This window comes from Leucoraja erinacea, chromosome 24 (genome assembly GCF_028641065.1).
Source record: "Leucoraja erinacea ecotype New England chromosome 24, Leri_hhj_1, whole genome shotgun sequence".
NCBI classification, from domain to species: Eukaryota; Metazoa; Chordata; class Chondrichthyes; order Rajiformes; family Rajidae; genus Leucoraja; species Leucoraja erinaceus.
Genome location: NC_073400.1, coordinates 29,535,348 through 29,554,672, shown reverse-complemented (window position 1 = coordinate 29,554,672; position 19,325 = coordinate 29,535,348). Strand labels below are relative to the sequence as shown.

The window sequence follows — 19,325 nt, the reverse complement described above, 5'->3', positions numbered from 1 at the left end:
AAACTAAACTGAATTGGGAGCCAAATGTCCCGCTGCTCATCTGGGACAGTTTATATTCTCAATTTAAACTAGCATCATAATGCAATTAGAGAGTTGTTAAACACGAACATAGTCTAGATATTCAAATGTGATTTCAGATCCATCACCACAATGCACTGAGTTCCATTTCCCCCATTACATGTCTACACACACTTAACCATCTGTGCTGTGGAAAGGGTGCACGGGACCACAACTAACATTGAACATTGGAATATCAACATCTGGCTTTCACTCACCGGGCAGCGAGGAGATGAGAAGAATGGGAATCCACATTGTTTTATCCATAGTGACAAGACCAGCACTTGTCTGCCTGTCGCTCAGCTCTGAGTTCTCAGATACATCCGCATCTCCCAAATAGTATTGAGGAAGAAGGGAACAGGACGTCAGATCCTGAATCACAGCGAGCCAGTAGCAGCTCGACATGATGTGGTGTGAAAGGCTCAGGGTTATATTTAACAAATGGTTGGGCCAGATGTTCACAGAGTCACACAGCGGGAAACAGGCCCTCCTCCCCAACGCGTTAGACCAACATGCTCATCTAAGTTGGTCAAATTTGCCTACGCTCGATCCACATCTCCCCAAACCTTCCCTATTCATGGACCTATACACGTTTGTATTTCAGCTGCTTTAGCCACTCGTCAAGTGTGATGTATCCGTAGGGATGGAGCGGCGGTTATCTCTGTACTCAGAGACTGTTAACACTGAACGGTGGTGGGAATAATGACAGACAACAAAAAAAATGCATGAGCAACTCTGCGGGCCAGGCAGCACCTCTGGAGAAAGTGGATAAGTGACGTCTTGGGTCGGGACCCTTCATGTAAACAATGAGACGTTGCATAAAATATGACATTGAGAAGAGTAGAAACGTCTAAGATGTGTACACTTCCGGATCATTCCCTCTTGATGATTTTGTACGTGGACCGGCAAATGAAAAATATAATCATTGAAACGTTTGCTGTGGCATATTGCTGTTGACAAGGGGCAAAACAGGAAGCTGGTGGGAGGAACTAGGGGATTTTCACCTGAAATCGGCTGAGGTTAATTGGAGTTTGACGCTCTCCTCTCTGCTTCAACTCTTCAATTTAAACTTTGAAACACTATTGTCATGATATTCACGTTTTGAAAATGACAATTAATGGTGTAGTGGACTGTGAAGAAGTTTGTCTAGAATTACCACAGGATGGAGATCAGCTGGGAAAGCGGGATGTGGAATGTAACTGACATGTGTAATGTAACTCAAACAAGGGCGAAGTGATACACTTAGTGAAGTTAAAGCAAGATAGAATATGCACGGTGAATTGAATTGGTAACTTGTCTTCTCTGCAATCCAGAGCTAATAAATGATCAGGGTCGTGTTCATGTACATGTCATTTGCTGACTTTGTACATCTGCTGCAACGATTTCGTTCTGTTATCCATCTACTTCTGTAGTGTGCAATTGGCAAGACAAATTTAAATAAATACAGCGTGGAAACAGACTCTTCGGCCCACCGAGTCCGCGCCTACCAGTGTTCACCCCGTATACACTTCACTGTGCAAATTAACCTACAAACCTGCATGTCTTGGGAGTGTGGGTGGAAGCCGGAGCACCCAGAGAAAACCCATGCGGACACAAGGAGAACGTACAAACTCCACATAGACACCCGAGGTCAGCATCGCACCTTTGTCTCAGGCGCTGTACTGCAGTAATTCTACCATTGTGCCACTATGTTCTACACAAATCCCACTGACCTGCCAGGGCAAGGTGCACTCCCTGAGCTAACATTCTTATACTCTACATGTTCTTACTGAATACTTGAGAACCAGAGGACATAGTTGGAGAAGCTGAGGACATTGGTTTAGGGTGAGGGAAAAAAGATTTGATAGGAACTTGAAGGAAGTTGGACAGGATTTAGAGTGATATGGGCCACATTTCCTTAGTCAGAGGGTGGTGAATTTGTGGAATTCATTTCAATAGACGACCATGGAAGGCAATTCAATTGATATTTTTTTAGGCAGAGATTGGCATATTCCTGATTAGTTTGGGAGTCAGGGGTTATGGGTGAAGCAAGGTGAATGAAGTTGAGAGGGGTAGATAGGTCAGCCATGAAGGAACGGCGGAATAGACTTGATGGGCTGAAAAGCCTAATTCTGCACGTAGAACTTATGAACCTATCCACATTGTATGTTTGTGGGTTTCTGCTGCCGTCATATTCTGAGAAAAATAACACCAGTCTGTAGTAGGGTCCTGACCTGAAATGTCAACTGTCCATTTCCTTTCAACGATGCTGTTTGACCCACTGAAGTGTTTTTTTTTTGTGTTTTGCTCACTGCTCATTTTAACAGGACGCACGTTGACCACAGCAAGATGCAGCTCACACATTTGACTCAGCACCTAACATTTTATTTACATAGCACGTTGGCCTTTGATGTGTTTGCACACTGACTGGAAATTTGTTCAAATCAAATGTATTTTTGGGTGAACAAATTAAGGAACAAATATGTCAGGCTCCGTTCGGTCCTTCATAACTACACGACGCATTACAATCATAGCTTATCCTTCATCATGTCAATATCCAATATTAGTTCTACTTCCATAGATCCCGTAATATCTAACAAACAATTGTTCCCAGGCTAGATTGTATTGGAGTCATAGAGTCACACAACGCAGAAACATGCCCTTCGGCCCAACTTACCCCTCCTGAATGCATCTGGACAATTGAGCCAAGGAATACCTCATCCCTTCACCTGCACTCTCCTGTTCTGAAACAACTTTGTATATTTTGAACCTCTAGAGTTGAGACGAGGTCATGTAGCAATGCTGCTAAGACCAGCATTTCCAATCGAACTTACTTCTGCTACAGAAATGGCCTTTTTTTGTGGGAGGGTTTATGTGGCCATGACAGTTGAATCTTCTTGGTTTCGGATCTCACCCAGAAACTTGCAGCTCAGGCAGTGACGTACTCTACCAGTTGGCACTGAGGTGCTCGTAGGTCATGTGCTCATTTACTGGGGAGGGACGTTGTAGACGGGAACATTTCACGTGGACTTTGGGATTGTTTTCAGAACCAATTATTTTATTACAAATTGGCCAACTTTGGTTACACATATCCTGGGGCTGATGCCCTCAGATACAAAACATTCAGTGCCTTTTACACAACCACATCGACATTACCTTCCTCTCCTACCTCCAACTTGCATTCTCAGGGAGTACAAAAGATAAAGGAAATCGTGTATATTACTCTGTTGTGCTGCTGCAAGTACACACTGTATGACAATAAAACACACGTGACTCACTTCTTGCACTAATAGGCTATAAAAGCTATGAATAGTTCTGCAGTTCCACGCTACATTACTCCCCTCCAACTCCCCATTTCCCCTTAGCTAGGCACTATCTAGGAATGGGCTCAATTAAGATCATTTTATTTGCAACTGGTCACTGAGGCAGCTAAAATCCTCACTAGACCAAGTTTCAGTGAGGCCACTTACCTAGGTTTTACGATCATTTTACGTCTTGGGCTTATCTGCCTTAACCCACTATCCACTTGAACCTATGTTCTTGCTGATCCATTGCATCTTTACAGATTTGAATCCACAATATTTTAGCCCAGAGACAATGAGTTGTGGTGTGCTTAGACAGACCCTTGTAAGGAATTACGATGGGAGTGTCCAATTAATATCTTAATTTACACAGACCCCATTCTTCTTCGTCTGAATGTTCAATTAACCTACCCCTTGTCGATTATAAAGATGTTTCTCTTACTTCTGGTTCTTGTGGATCTCGGCTGGAAGCCAGATCAACCTCGGGGACCGCGGTTTCCCGGGACCTCGTTCGGGAGTTAAGACTCAATGGATCCGATAGTGCACTTCTCACACCCCTCGAGGTCCCGGCCAGACAGCAGCCGCTTACTCAGTCGTCGGAGATGGTCCCAGCGAGATCCTGCCAACTACACCAATGTTAAATTTCTATCCTCGCTATCAAACAACAAACCACATTTTAAGAATGTAACAATTGCCCTTTATTGCGCATGCGGGAGTGGGAGAGCATCCACGAGTATGGTTACATAATCGTTGCCCATCGCGGTCCCACTCAATTATTCTGTGCACAGGCAGTATATTTATACATGAGTAGCACGGGTCCAGTTAATCACACAATCAGCACATTTCTGCACCGGTTTAGAACAGATGTGTTTTTCTCTGCAGTACTATTTGGTATCGGGTCTCTTCCCTTTTTAGTCATAACACCGTTTTCAGTTCTGCAAAACCATTATTAGTTAGCAATTCTAAATAAGTAAAGCAGACTCACCACGCGCAAATTGCAATCTGTTATGTACACATTAACTCTTAAAACCCCACCCTCCTCTACTCGTGCTTGCAAACCGGCAAGTAAACTGCAAAGTTAAGTCGATGGCCTGTATGTCTTTGTAGAGTAGGAGGAAATTGGAGCACCCAGAGAAAACTTATCCGGACACAGGGGGAATGAACAAATTCCATACAAACAGCAACTGAAGTCAGCATCGAACCTGGGTATCAGGCGCTGTAAGGCAGCAACTCTACCGCTGTGCCACTGTGTTCTACCTGAAACCCACTGACCTGCCAGGGCAAGGTGCTCTCCCTGAGCTAACATTCTTATATTCTACATGTTCTTGCTGAATACCTGAGAACCAGAGGACATAGTTTGAGAACCAGAGGACATAGATTTAAGGTGAGGGGCAAAGATTTAATAGGAACCTGAGGGACGCTGGACAGGATAGGTTTAGAGTGATATGGGCTAGATTTCGTTCGTTAGAAGGTGGTAAATCTGTGGAATTTATTTTACCAGAAAACTGCAGATGCCAAGTCAATGGATATATCTGAGGCAGATATTGACAGATTCCTTATCAGTGTGGGTGTCAGGGGTTATAACGAGAAGGCAGTAGAATGGGGTTGGGAGGGGAAGATACATCAGCCATGATTGAATTGTGGAGTAGACTTGAATGGCCGAAAGGTCTAATTCTGCACTAAAACGTATGAACCTATGAACATTGGTTGTTTGGGAATTTCTGCTGCAGTCATATTCTGAGAAAAGTAACACCAGTCTGAAGTAGGGTCCTGGCCTGAAATGTCATCTGTCCACTTCCTTTCAGAGATGCTGCTTGACCCACTGAAGTGTTTTTTTTTTGTGTGTTTTGCTCAACTGCTCATATTAACTGGAAGCACGTTGCCACCAGCAAGATGCAGCTCACACTCAATGTTTCATTCCATAGCACGTTGGCCTTTGATGTGTTGGTGCATTGACTGGAAATGTGTTGTACACAAATAAATGTGTATTGTAGGGTGAAAAAATTAATGTACAAATATGTCAGGCCCCACTAGGTCCTTCATGACGACACTATGCATTAAAATCATAGCTTATCCATTATCATGACAATAACCTGTACTAGTTCTATGTCCATAGATCCTTTGATATCTAAGAAACAATTGTTCCCAGGCTAGATTGCATTGGAGTCATAGATTCATACAACGCCGAAACAGGCCCTTTGGCCCTACTTAACCCCCCTCACTGCGTTTGGATAATTGAGACAAGGAAAACCTCATCCCTTCACCTGCACTCTGCTGCTCTGTAAGAACTTTGTATCTTTCTAACAGAGTACCTCTAGATTTGAGAAGAGGTCCTGTAGCAATGCTGCAAAGATCAACATTTCCAATTGAACTTACGTCTGCTGCATCTTGGGCATCTCTGACTTAGCCCACTATCCACTTGAACCCATGTTCTTGCTTGATCCATTGCCCCTTTATGGACTTGAACACATTATATTTTGGCCCAGAGACAATGGGGTGTGATGTGTTTAGGCTGCCCCTTGCAAGGAATGATGATGGGAGGGTTGGGGAACTTGTGGGTGGAGGGAATGAGGGTGGGTATGACAAGAATGGGAAGCAGTGCCATTTTATCATTTGTATGCATGGTCTAGGCCCATTCATTATACTTGCGGATGAAAGAGATTGGTGATGGGAGTGGAATTCATAAGGTCATTAGTGATAGGAGCAGACAATTTGACCCATCAAGGCTACTCCACCATTCAATCATCGCTGATTTACCTCTCCCTCCAAACACCACTCTCCTCCCTTCTCCCCATCACCCATGACACTTGATGAATTGAACAAAACCATTCAGAAAGAGTTTGACAAAGTAGAGCTATAAAAAGATGCCAGTTTATACCAAAGACTAACCCAAAATGCTAGAGTAACTCAGATGGTCAAGAAACATCTCTGGCGAAAATGGATTGGTGCCATTTATGGTCCGGACCTTTCCACAGACCATCTGAAGAAGGGTCCCAACCTCAAAGGCCACCTGTCCATTTTCTCCAGAGATGCTGCCTGACCTGCTGAGTTACTCCAGCATTTTGTGTCCTTCTTTGACAAAGTATAGAACAGATTAAAGCAGTGTAATCTGAATACAGTGGTGAAGCGAGTATTGCCCAAAACTCACACCGAATTGAAAATAGCTCCTAAGAAACAACAGAGGCATAGATTGACTCAGTGTTCTCTGGAGTCCCAGTAGAGTGGGGTTTCCGATTGCCCTTTGGGCAGTTGCGATGAAAATTGACATCTGCGTAGACGACAGCGTTGTCAGTCACATGCTCCCTTGATCTCGACTTCCTTTGACAATTCACCACTGCATACGTGATTCCACCTTCATTGTTATCCAAATGGCCACCTGCCCTGTTGTTTCCAGGTTGCTGCAGATTTGCATAAATGTCGGTCCCTTCCAACGCTGTCATTTCCTAAAATATAACAAAATTCAATTTTACAACCTAATAGAGCTGATAGGTCCTCAACAGATGTCTATTACAAAATAGTTGTTCAGTGTACAGTACAAGCTATTTGCTGCTGTTTACAACACAACGATAGCACAGCATGGTGGAGCAGCGGTAGAGTTGTTGCCTGACAGCGCCTACAACAGGTTTGTAGTTTAAATAGTTTGGCATAAGTGCAAATTGCCCCTAGTGTGTGTAGGATAGTGTTAGTGTGCAGGGTTCTCCGGGCAGCGTGGACTCTGTGGGCCGAAGGGCGTGCTTCTGCAATGGATCTCTTAACTGGAGTGGACTGGTGTTGCTAAACGACCTGTGTAAACACAGATAATTCAATGTTCTATATTCTTCAACACTCAGAGAATTTATACCTCCCATTTTTACCTGGGTTTCATTGTTGTCTTCACCGCGTGATGTATTGCACTTGGATTCTGCAAAATATGATGTCGATAGAGCCATATCAGGAACAGGTTTAAACATCATTCATTCACATATTTCATTCATTTGTTCTATGTACCTTCTAGATCTCTCATTTCCCTTTCCCCTGACTCTCAGTCTGAAGAAGGGTCTCGACTCTAAACCTCACCCATTCCTCTTCTGGAGAGGCGCACCCTGACCCGCTGAATTGTTTGAGCATTTTGTGTTTATCTTCATTGTAAACCAGCATCGGCAGTTCCTTCCAACACACAGAAACATCTACATGTTATGTGGAAGACCTTTTATTTTGGAGGTACTCCTAAATATAAGGTCAGACAGTTTCTGTGCAATGATGTTAAAACAACATTTATTGTCACCGACTCACAATGATAGCATCAAACATGATAGCATTATTGATCATTCATGCTTCCTCCTACACTTTATTACTTTAATGCAGGGCATTTGTTGATTAGAACATAATTAAATCTCTTGACATTCTGCAAGGAACCGAGGCATGTATTGTGAAATTATTTAAGGGAAATCAAAAACTCACCCTTGGTTTTACGCTTTCGGTACCAAAAGAAGGCAATGATGAGAATCAGGAGAAGCACAGTGACACCAGACGCAACTATGTAAATGATCCTGTCAGACAGAGAATAGGGAAGGGTGAGGTATGGCTCATCATTGATTCTTGGCCTTCAGTAAAGAACACAAGTCAAGCATTTATACGGCACCTTTCATGATTTTTTTGAAGTGTGAAGCAAAGGAAATGAAGAGTCTGTTTCGGTGGGTAATGCAGCAACTAATCTGCTCTCAGTAAGGTGACATTGGCCAACGATCGTGAAATTGGTTGAAGAGCAATTGCGTCCAACCATTAAGGAAAGATGCGTGGGAACTGTTAAACACTTGTTTGCAATGATTAGTTTAGTTTAGTTCAGCTGAGTTTGATTTAGTTTAGTTTAGTTTAGAGGTACAGCATGGAAACAGGCTTTTCGGCACACCAAGTCTTCATCGGCCAGCAATCCCTATACACTAGATCTACGCTAAACATTAGAGACACTTTACAGAAGTCAATTAACCTACAAACCTTGAACATATCCAGAAGGTGACTCACCATAACCATCTCAAGGTCAGCAGTGTGACCTAACATGCCTCCCTCCCAGGGTCACGTTCTAGGTGGAGACACTTCCTGCTGTTGGAGTGACTGACATTGAGACTTTGACCAACTCAGCAAGGTCATGCCAAAAGTGATATCAAAGTTTTAGCCCATAATTCACTATGCATTTTCCTATCAGTATCACACTAGAGCAGGTCACAGCAAGGCAAAACAACAATACTTGGGTTTGACAACTATACTCATCTCACACCATGGGATGAGGTTAGTGATGGAGACGTCATGGTGAATACTGCAGGGAACGTCCTCTGAAGGGCAACAAATGGAGGAATTTGTTCTTATCACCCAAGCATGTACACAACACAATGAGATGTAAACCAGTGCAATTTCCCTTCTGATTTGTTAAGTATTATCTGGTTTCAAATTATATACTTATATTATTATAGAATAAGGTCATAAGATCAGTGTCCTGGCATTGTGAGGCTGTGATTCTACTGGCTGTGTCACTGTGTATTCAGATCAATACTCCAACTGGCCTTTAATGCCAGTGAACGGAAGACACAACTCTCCCAATTTCCCAATTGAAGCAATCACAATCAAAACACCAGCAATTAGTATATAGCACCTTTCATTGGAAACAGAGTAGTTTACCTTGAAGAATCTTCGGATCCTTTCGAAGTTTCACAAGAATATTCAGGTCCTGTTGGAACAAGGAAATAAAAATCAGTTTCACTGCTTTTTGCTTGCAGTTGAACAAGAGAGCATGATTGTCCGATGTAAAGAGTTTATAGGCTTAATAGACAGGGCAATGTTTCTTCATTGTAATTTGCAGCAAATGGGAGATGTTGTCAAGATAAGCTGGAGCACTGGTTACAACTCAGGTCGCCACCAATACGGCAGCACAGTGGTAGAGTTGCTGCCAACGAATGCAGCCCAAGTTCGATCCCGACTACGGGTGCTGTCTATACGGAGTGTGTACGTTCTCCCCGTGACCTGCGTGGGTTTTCGCCGAGATCTTCAGTTTCCTCCCACACTCCAAAGACGTGCAGGTTTGTAGGTTACATTGGTTTGGTAAATGTAAAAATGATCCCTAGTGGGTGTAGGATGGTGTTAATATGTGGGGATGGATCTCAGGTCGGCGGGTCCTTGCTGGTCGGCGCGGACCCGGTGGGCCAACGGGATTGTTTCCGCGCTGTATCTCTAAACTAAAGACGTGTAGGTTTGTAGATTAATTGGCTTCTGTAAATTGTCCCTTAGTTTTGAATTGCTCCTAATTGTAGAATTTGTGTACCGGTGAAAGGCAGCTGCTTCCACGCTGGATCTCTAAACTAAACTGGATAGATGGGACTTTTATTCCACACAGGAGAGGAATGAGGAAGCTATTGCAGGTGTGCAAAGCTATGAGGAACATAGATAGGGTATTTCGTGGGAAATCAGCACAGCAGATGTGCATAGAAATGGAGAACATAGGGTTGGGTTGAGCAGTAGAATATTTGGAGGGTATCAGAGCAAGAAATATTTTTAAACTGAGATGGTGAGGGCACTTGAATTGCCAAATCTAAGAAGACTATGGGTGAGCGGCTGGTAAAAATGGGATAAGTATCGATGGTACTTAATGGTAACACAGTGGACCAAATCTGATAGTCTAGAAGTTAACTGTGGCCACATTTACGGATAATTTCTGTTCCCTTCCCATATTTGAGTGTCGGTCATGTGGAGATGATGGAAAGTGAAAGTGCTTGGACTGATGTCACTGCAAACCTAGTTTACAGCTGTGTAAACATAAGAGGAAGTTCTAGCCGGGAAGCTGGCCTACACCAGCTCTGTGAAAACTGTTTCTGGAGCCCAGCAATAAAGTATTGACAAATGGGCCATAACTCCATCATTTTAATCTTGATAAATTAATTAAATAATGTGCATGGATTTCAGAGTGTCGGGGGTTTGGGGAGAAGGCAGGAGAATGGGGTGAAGAGGGGAAGATAGATCAGCCATGATTGAATGGTCTATTTCTGCTTCTATCACTTGTGATTTTATGAACCACCCCACCGCACTTCCCCTTCTTTTCCCATTCCCTTCACTACTTACCAGTGCCGTTGATTTTCACCTGGAAACTACAGGGCACGTCACTGCTGGAGATGGACATGTTGACCATTTCACTGGATTTTGATCCATGTTGATTTGAGGCTGTGCAGAAATATTGATGGTGCTGATGTTTGAAGGATTGACAATGTAGACCCAGGGCATTGTTGTCTGAGATCTTTGAATCCCCAGATGGGGTCTTTTCATACCAGGTGTAGTTAATGGGAAGCGATCCCCGGACCGACTCACATGACACTGTCACTGAGCCCCCGAAACAGGAGACATCGGCTGGTGACAGAAATCCAAGCACAGGAACAGACACGGGTTCTGTGGGAAAGGAGCAAACAGTCAGACACTGAGTGAACATCATAAAATCAAACACTCGCCAATATCCACCATCTCTGTATCTTAGCCAGAGCCGCCCGGTTGGAATCTGACCCATCCATCTACATAGAATCACAGTCGTACAGTGTAGAAACAGGCCCCTCAGTCAAACCTGCCCGCACTGACCAACACGCCCAATCTGCACTAGTTCAACCTGCCCTTGCTTGGCCCTTGACCCTCTAAACTTATACTATTCATGTTCCTGTCCAAATTATTCTTAAATGTTGTGATAGTACCTGCCATAACTACATCTGTCGGCTGTTCGTTTCATATACCTACCAACTTTTGTGTAAAAACGTTACTCCCCAGGTTCTTGTTAAATCATTCCCCCCTCATCTTAAAACTATGTCCTCTGGTTCTCGATTCCCCTACTCGGGGCAAAAGACTGTGCATTTACTCGATCTATTCATCACATGATTTTGTAGCTGCCATAAGATCATCCTTCTTCCTACTGCGCTCCAAGAAATAATGTCCTAGTCTGCTCAATTTTCTATTGTCTATTGTCTATATCCCGTCCATCGAAGTCAGGCCCTCAAGTCATCGCAACATCCTTGTAAATCTATTCTGCACCCTATCCAACTAAAACTGAACACAAATCAGACAAATCATCAGACACATCTTGGATTCTCTTATACATTTCAGGAATTACCAGCAGGAAAAGGGAGCATCGTTTATGCAACACTGTTAGACATTGAAAACAACAAGGATGCTGCCCATTTGTCTAATTAAAATCAAACTGTGTATGCTGGAGCGCAATTTTGAAGGGAATCGACATGGACACACTCCAGTACAGATGGGGACAATGTCAGCTACTCAGATGCTACATTTCAAAGCGACAGCCAAATTCCCTGTCAAACACCCCATTAGTGCAAAAGTATCACTCTCAACAACGTTTTAATTTCCTTGCATAAAATTGTTGATGGTGATAATGTTGCACTAATGAGGTGTGTGAATGGCGGTATTGTAGAATTGTGTGTAGGGAGCGAATGGGGAAGTGGAATAACATAGAACTAGTGTGACCGGTGATCGCCAGTCGGTGTGGACTCGGTGGGCCGAAGGATCCGTTTCCATGTTGCATTTGTAAACTACAACTAAATATCCCGGTGACCTTTTCTGTAACCTCTCCAAACCTTCCACATCTTTTGTTTTATAAAGCGGCGACCAGAACTGTGCACCAGACTCCCACCTAACAAATGTTTTATGCGTTGCCAAAGTGGAGACATAAAGTCACTCATTGAGAAACCTACCTTCAGATACTTGGAGATATACTTTAAATGTTGGTTCGCCAGATGTAGTAATTCCACATCTGTACCATCCTGTATCTCCAGAGTGAAGATCCTCCACAGTCACAGTAAATATTCCTCGTGCCGGGTTATCTGTGATTGACGCCTTTCCGCTCTTCCCATTTGTTTCACCTACATGTGTACACTGGCGACTTGTCCCACGGCACCAGTATTTTGTGTGTGAGCGGTACACTGCTGCATAGTGACAATCGATTGTGATCGCTCTTCCCACAACCCCTCTTACATCACTCTCCGCCCACAGTGCACCTGAAACTGAAGGAAACATATTTGATAAATTGAAGAGCAAAATTAGCCTTTCACAAACATGCACATTCTAGTATACAAGGGAGTCCGCCCAATCATTTTCTTAGCTGTGTTAAATTCCACCTAGATTGCGATGAGAGACAGATACTGTACACTGTCCCTCACCATCTGCACAGGTCGTTCCAAAGCGCTTCCCAGCCAATGTGGGTGTGAATGGTGAAGAATGATGCATTGGACACGGAGCCCGTTGCAATTGGAAGGCGCTGTCTAGGGAGTCTTGGTGAGTTGCTGCAGTGCATCGTGCAGATGGTGTAAACTGCTGCTGCTCTGCATCTGCGGGGGAGGTTCAGAATGGAGTGTCTTTCAAGCGCGATTATGGGTCATGACAAACCAAGCACAAGTGTTCAGCGAAACTGTGGCCTAGGCCAGTGCTTCTTAAACTGCTGAATGGTTCACCCAAGGGTGAATGAGTTAACACTCACCTGCATTGTTGATTTCTGTCACATAACTGCACGTTCCTTCTCCATTGGAGACATTCACGTTGAGTATTTCACTGGGTTTTATCCCACGATTATTTGTGGCTGTGCAGTAATATTGACGATGTTGACCTCTGAGGATTTCACAACTCAGATCCAATTGATTGCCAGACAAGATCGTTGAACACCGATGCTCGTTCTTCTCACACCATGTGTAATTGATGGGAAGGGATCCACTGACAGACTCACACGACACTGACACTGAGCCTCCGAGACGTGAGGCATTTGCTGGTGACAGATATCTGAGCATAGGAGCAGACACTGGTTCTGTGGGAATGGAGCAAACATTCAGTCACCTGTATGAACAGTTATACACCAAACACATGCTAAATCTCAGCAGCCCTTTATCTCAGCCCGAACCGTCTAGTTGATATCTCACCGGCTCATCTACATCTCTGTGAGTGTGCGAAGCCCACAAATCGAAGAAGGTTAGAGGTATAGAGTACCGAAAGATGCCCATCACAACAGCTCATTCATGCCGACCAACATGTCTTTTTGGCCATTTCCATATGTCCACGTTTCTCCTTTATCACTCGCAATGATCCCAATCTACGCAACTGTCCAAAATGTATTTTAAATGCTATTATTCTAACTGCCTCAACAACTTCCTCTGCCAGCAGGTTCCATATAAATATCACCCAATGTGTAGCGAATGTTGTCCCTCAGAACAGAAGTTGGGATGTTATGTTTCAGTTGTACATATATTGTTGAGGTCGAACTTGGCGATTTGTGTTCAGCTTCGGCCACTCATCTGTACAAAACATGCCATTACAGTAAGTGACACCTTACTATTCTCCCCTCTTTAAATAGTTCCCATTACCTCTGTCCTCCACTTCCTCATCCCACATATCGTGGGAAAATGAACATGCTTCTCGTGATTGATACAGTTCTATAAGTTCCTCGCTCAATCATTTCCACACCAAGGAATGAAGTCTGAGTTTGTCCAATCGCTCCCTGCGTCAATCCCACCCTGTCCAGGCAGCGTCGCCCTAAAACCTTTCTGCACGCTGTCCACCTCAACGGCACTTTTCTTGGAGCTGAGGGACTAAAGCTGAACACAATTCCCAAAGTGTGGACTCAACATCTGCACGTCTGAAGCAGATTATCTCAGATTATGTTCTGAATGGTCTCACTGATGAAGAGCAGCGTACCAAAAACCCCATTCAATGCCTTGGAAATTAAAGGCCAAAACTAATAACGATCCCTTTAAGCTAGACACACAAGGCTGGAGTATCATAGTGGAGCAGGCAGCATCTCTCGAGAGAAAGAATGGGTGAAGAATCGGGTCGGGACCCTTCTTCAGCCTGAGAGTCAAGTCTAGGGTGACAGAATAGTAATGGAAGAGTAAGGAGGGAAAACAAGTGCTAAAAGTTGACAATGTTAAACGGAAATGCAGAATGGATCATTGTCAGACGAAGGGAAGGTGACAACGAGGCACACAATCTGTAAAATATAATGAAGAGGACAGTGAATGTAAATGGAGAACTAGGGCGGGATTGAGACAGGGGTAAAACAACGGTTACTTGAAGTTTGAGAAGTCAATATTTAAACCGCTGGGTTGTAAGCTGCCAAAGCGAAATATGAGGCGCTGTTCCTCCAATTTGCGTTTGGCCTCACTCTGACAGTGGAGGAGGTCCAGGACAGAAAGGTAAGTTTGGGAATGGGAGGGGGAGTTAGTGTTTAGCAAACGGAAATTAGCGTAGGCCGAGGCAGACTGAGCGCAGTTGTTCAGCGAAACGATCGCCGAGTCTGCGCTTGGTCTCCCATCTTGTTCACACATGGAACAGCGGATATAGTAGAAGAGTTTAGAGAAGATTCAAGTGAACCGCTGCTTCACCCGAAAAGACTGTTGGAGTCCTTAGTCGGAGTGAACAGAGGAGGTATAGGGCCAGGTGTTGCATCTGCTGCAGTTGTAGGTACCTGGGGACGGGGTGGTTTGGGTGGGAAAGGACGAGTTGACCAGGGAGTTGCGGAGGGAACGGTCTCTTCGGAGAGGAGAAAGCGGTGGAGATGGGAATATGTGGCTAGATGTGGGATTCCGATGGAAGTGGCGAAAATGTTGGAGGATTATATACTGTGTGCGACGGCTGATGGGGCGAAAGATGAATTTATTCTCCTTACCACCAGGGAAATGTCCGGGTGGAGAGGCTGGCTGGCTGCCGGGCGGTGGGTGGACAGTGGCTGCTGGGGGTGGGGGCGCATTGACGGGGCAGAGGGAGAGGGAGCGTGCGATGTGGGGAGGAAGTGACTGATCCCTGAGGTGGGGGCGGGGAGCGGGCTGCTCTGCCCCGCGATCACTGAACGCAGTCTGTTGAGTTCTGGGGACACATTCCCTGTTTATGTTTCTCCGGGTGTTCAGACCACGAGCAACACTTGTTTGTCACTGATCTGTACCTGTCGGATCATTAGTTTGAGTGGGAATGCAAACCTCTGACAGGGTGACTTTTTTTTACAGTTCAGCGGCAGGAACATGTGCTGAGCATCCCACTTGAAGTGACACTTCCCGGAGAAAACATGAATCAGGCATTTCAGTGGAGACTTCAAGTCAATCGCTGCGAAACGTACCGTCAGATACTTGGAGATATACGTTAAAGTATGGATCCGTGCCATCTGTATGAATTCCACATCTGTACCATCCTGTATCTCCAGACTGAAGATCCTCCACAGTCACAGTAAATATTCCTCGTGCCGGGTTATCTGTGATTGACACTCTTTCACTCCGTCCGTGTTGTCCATTTGTATCCGCTAAAACTGTACATTGGATAGTCCACCCACGGCACCAGTATTTTGTGTATGAGCGGTACCATTGTTCATAGTGACAATCGATTGTGATCGCTCTTCCCACAACTCCTCTTACCTCCCTCTCTCCCCGCATTGCACCTGAAACTGAGGGGAGAAACTTTCAGATGGAGAGCAAATGAACTGCTTAATGGAAATAGATACATTTTTGAAGATTGCATGAAAGAAAACTTAAGACGTTCCATGATGTGTCATATTGCTTCACGGCCAATGTCTCCGGTCTAAAGTACAGGCAGTGCTGTTATTGAACCAGTTGTGTCAGTGTTCTGTCCCCGGGTCCGTACAATTAGGGTTCACTTCCCACTCCAGATCCCCGAACGGAAACTGGGCTGGGATCGCAGTGCGGTACTGAGGGAGCGCGACAGTGTTGCAGGAGCTGCCTTTCAACAATCCCAGGCGGTGCCCGGCCTCTCACAGAAATTCCCCACTTTGCTATTTCATTGGCGGTGCCGCCGGCTGCGTTGCCAACATTCATCTCTCAACCGACACTGGGCCGGACCCGTGTTTAGACATTCACTGCCTTTACAACGCCCTGACTGAGGACAGAGGACGGACGGGTTACAATAAAGCGGGTCCCTTACTGGAGAGCGTTACTAGCGTGAACACGCACACCGCCAGATTCAGGGACAGTTTCATCCCGGCTGTTATCAGGCATCTCAATCATCCTACCACAAACAGAGAGCGGTGCTGAACTCCCATCTACCTCTCTGATGACCCTCGGACTACCTTTGATCGGACTTTGCTGGCTTTACCTTACACTAAACGTTACTTCCTTTTCATGTATATATGCACTGTAAGATGATCGATAACAATCATGGATTGTCTTTCTGCTGGCTGAGTTAGCTCGCAACAAAAACACTCTACTTCGGTACACGTGACAATAAACTAAACTGAATTTGGAACCCGCTGCTCATCTGGGCCATGTTCTATTCCCAATGACCCCGGCTCGCCTTGGACCTTTCAGTACGATTGGGCCGCGGACGAGAGAGAGGATGGAGAGAGAGTTGGGAGTGGGTGGATAGAGCGAGGACCGTGGATCAGTTTAAGACTCCGGGGAATTGTTGGGTTTACGACAAAGTTGAGTTGGACAAATGCAGGGGAATATTTGAACTGACACAATGAGTCCACATTCGTGACTTCCTCCTCAGTTTTAAACACATTTTGTTAGTGTAGAATTAACTTCCTGGTAATGCTGGAGTATCTGCTCCAAATGTATTCGCTATTTTATGCCTTTCATCAATACTCGAACAAAGTCTAGATATTCAAATGTGAATTCAGATCCATCACCACAATGCACTGACTTCCATTTCCCCCATTACATGTCTACACACACTTAACCATCTCTGCTGTGGAAAGGGTGCACGGGACCCCAACTAACATTGCTCATTGGAATGTCAAGATCTGGCTTTCACTCACCGGGTAGCGAAGAGATGAGAAGAATGGGAATCCACATTGTTTTATCCATAGTGACAAGGCCAGCACTCGTCTGCCTGTCGCTCAGCTCTGTGCTCTCAGATACACCCGCATCTCTCAAATAGCAATGAGGAAGAAGGGCACAGGAAGTCACATCGTGAACCACAGCGAGCCAGTAGCAGCTCGACACGATGCAGTGTGAAAGGCTCAGGGTTATATTTAACAAATGGTTGGGTCAGATGATCACAGAATCATACAGCAGGAACCAAGCCCTTCTCCCCAACGCGTTAAACCAATATGCTCATCTAAGTTGGTCAAATTTGTCCACGCTCGATCCATATCTCCCCAAACCTTCCCTATCTACGGACCTGTCCAAGTGCCCAATACACGTTGGTATTACAGCTGCTTCACCCACTTCGTCAAGTGTGATGTATCCATAAGAATGGAGCGGCGGTTATCTCTGTACTCAGAGTCTGTGAACGCTGAATAGTGATAGGAGCAACTCTGCGGGCCAGGCAGCACCTCTGGAGAAAATTGATAGGTGACGTTTCGGGTCGGGACCCTTCATGTAAACAATGACACGTTGATTAAAATACGACATTTAGAAGAGTAGATACTTCTAAGATGTGTACACTTCCGGATCATTCCCTCTTGATGATTTTGTAAGTGGATCGGCAGATCAAAAATATAATCATTGGAACTTTTGTTTTGGCATATTGCCGGTGACAAGACAGGAAGCTGGCGTTAGGAAGTAGGGGCTTTTGACCCGAAATCAGCTGAGGTTAATTGGAGTTTGAGCCTCTTCTCTCTACATCAACTATTTAATTCCAACTTTGAAACACTATTGTCATGATATTCATGTTTTGTAAATGACAATTAATGGTGTAGTGGACTGTGAAGAATTTTGTTTAGAATTACCACAGGATGGAGATCAGCTGGGAAAGCGGGATGTGGAATGTAACTGACATGTGTAATGTAACTCAAACAAGGGCAAAGTGATACACTTAGTGAAGTTAAAGCAAGGGAGAATATGCACGGTGAATAGAATTGTTAACTTGTCTTCTTTGCAACGCAGACCTAATAAATTATCAGTTATGTTCACGTGCATTCTATTGGCTGATTGTGTACATCTGCTTGCAACGATTTCATTCTGTAGGTAACTAGTTGCATTATAATATATCCTAACATCTGCTGTCTGCTATCGTTCTGGGTGTGTTATATTACAGGGGATCAGTGCAGTTTATTCGGGTTGTGTACATCAATGGCAATGTTGTGTATCACGTGGTATGGGTGTAACACACTGATGTGTCCGCAATTGATGTTAGCTGAGCGTTGGCGACCCTCAGTAAAGGATCTTTTGTTGGGATCTATTTCCTGTTTACTTGCTCAACTAAAACACTGCAGAGAGGAACCGACGATGCAGCAAAACGATTACATGATGTCTTCATTCGCCTTTGACCCATGACTTCTGCAAACACTGCTCAGCAAACAGTGTTACAGCGAACTGCTCGCAAGATGCGGTTCAGAGATACGAATCTACACACCCTTGTTTCAGCAGCGCGAACAAAGTGTCAGCACTGCAGAACAATTCAGTGTAAAGAATTAAATGACTGTTTGAACAAATTTGTCCTGCTGTTAGATTAAAGTACATTCCAAGTCAGCACCCATCGCTAAAAACAACAGTGGCATCGATCCGAAATGTCACCCGTTCTTTCCCTCCAGTGATGCTGCCTATTCCGCTGATTTTCTCCAGTATTTTGGGTCCATCTGTGGCATCTCTGACCGATTATCTCTCACTATCTGTGAGGCACTTTGGGATGTCTTGCAGTGGGGAAAATCTCTAATTCAAGATCATTCCTCCGATTAGACCATTAACAAGCTCCACTTGAACGGGCCAGGCAGCATCAGTGTGACCACAGAATCTGCAAGTAACTCTGGATATTGAGCACCTCTCTGATATCCCTGACCTGGGGGTTTGTGGGTTCAAAACAGCCTCTGGTCTCATCTCCTCGCCCCCACCAGCCCCCCTCCCCTCCCCCACCCCGCTTAATATGTGGAGAATATTTATCTTTGTCAGTGGGACATTTTACCCAAAGCAATCCTGGAATCTTTCCTAACTTTATGGCGGTTACTTCATTTTTGCAGGTCACCATTTCTTATTTCCAAACAACATCCTTCACAGTTCTTTCATGGGCGGGGTTACAGTCACAAGTCAGACTGAGGAAAGC

The 19,325-nt window shown here is 44.7% G+C and overlaps 1 protein-coding gene across 2 annotated transcripts in view; it reads right to left on the bottom strand.

Annotated features, from left to right (window-relative positions):
• Positions 1-18,681, bottom strand: part of LOC129708884 (polymeric immunoglobulin receptor-like) — a 36,957-nt gene extending 18,276 nt beyond the window's left edge. The window contains exons 1-9 of one of the 2 annotated variants that reach the window (XM_055654933.1): positions 17,101-18,681; positions 15,451-15,771; positions 12,832-13,152; positions 12,050-12,358; positions 10,425-10,745; positions 8,991-9,039; positions 7,779-7,867; positions 7,193-7,239; positions 1,769-6,781 (exon numbers count right to left, since the gene is read on the bottom strand). In XM_055654933.1, coding sequence (XP_055510908.1) covers positions 6,506-6,781; positions 7,193-7,239; positions 7,779-7,867; positions 8,991-9,039; positions 10,425-10,745; positions 12,050-12,358; positions 12,832-13,152; positions 15,451-15,771; positions 17,101-17,149 — 1,782 coding nt within the window. In that variant the 5' untranslated portion in view covers positions 17,150-18,681 and the 3' untranslated portion in view covers positions 1,769-6,505. Of the gene's footprint in view, positions 1-1,768; positions 6,782-7,192; positions 7,240-7,778; positions 7,868-8,990; positions 9,040-10,424; positions 10,746-12,049; positions 12,359-12,831; positions 13,153-15,450; positions 15,772-17,100 lie in introns of those variants that run through there. The other variant, XM_055654932.1, reaches the window with a different exon arrangement.
• Between the last annotated feature and the right edge of the window lie 644 nt (positions 18,682-19,325).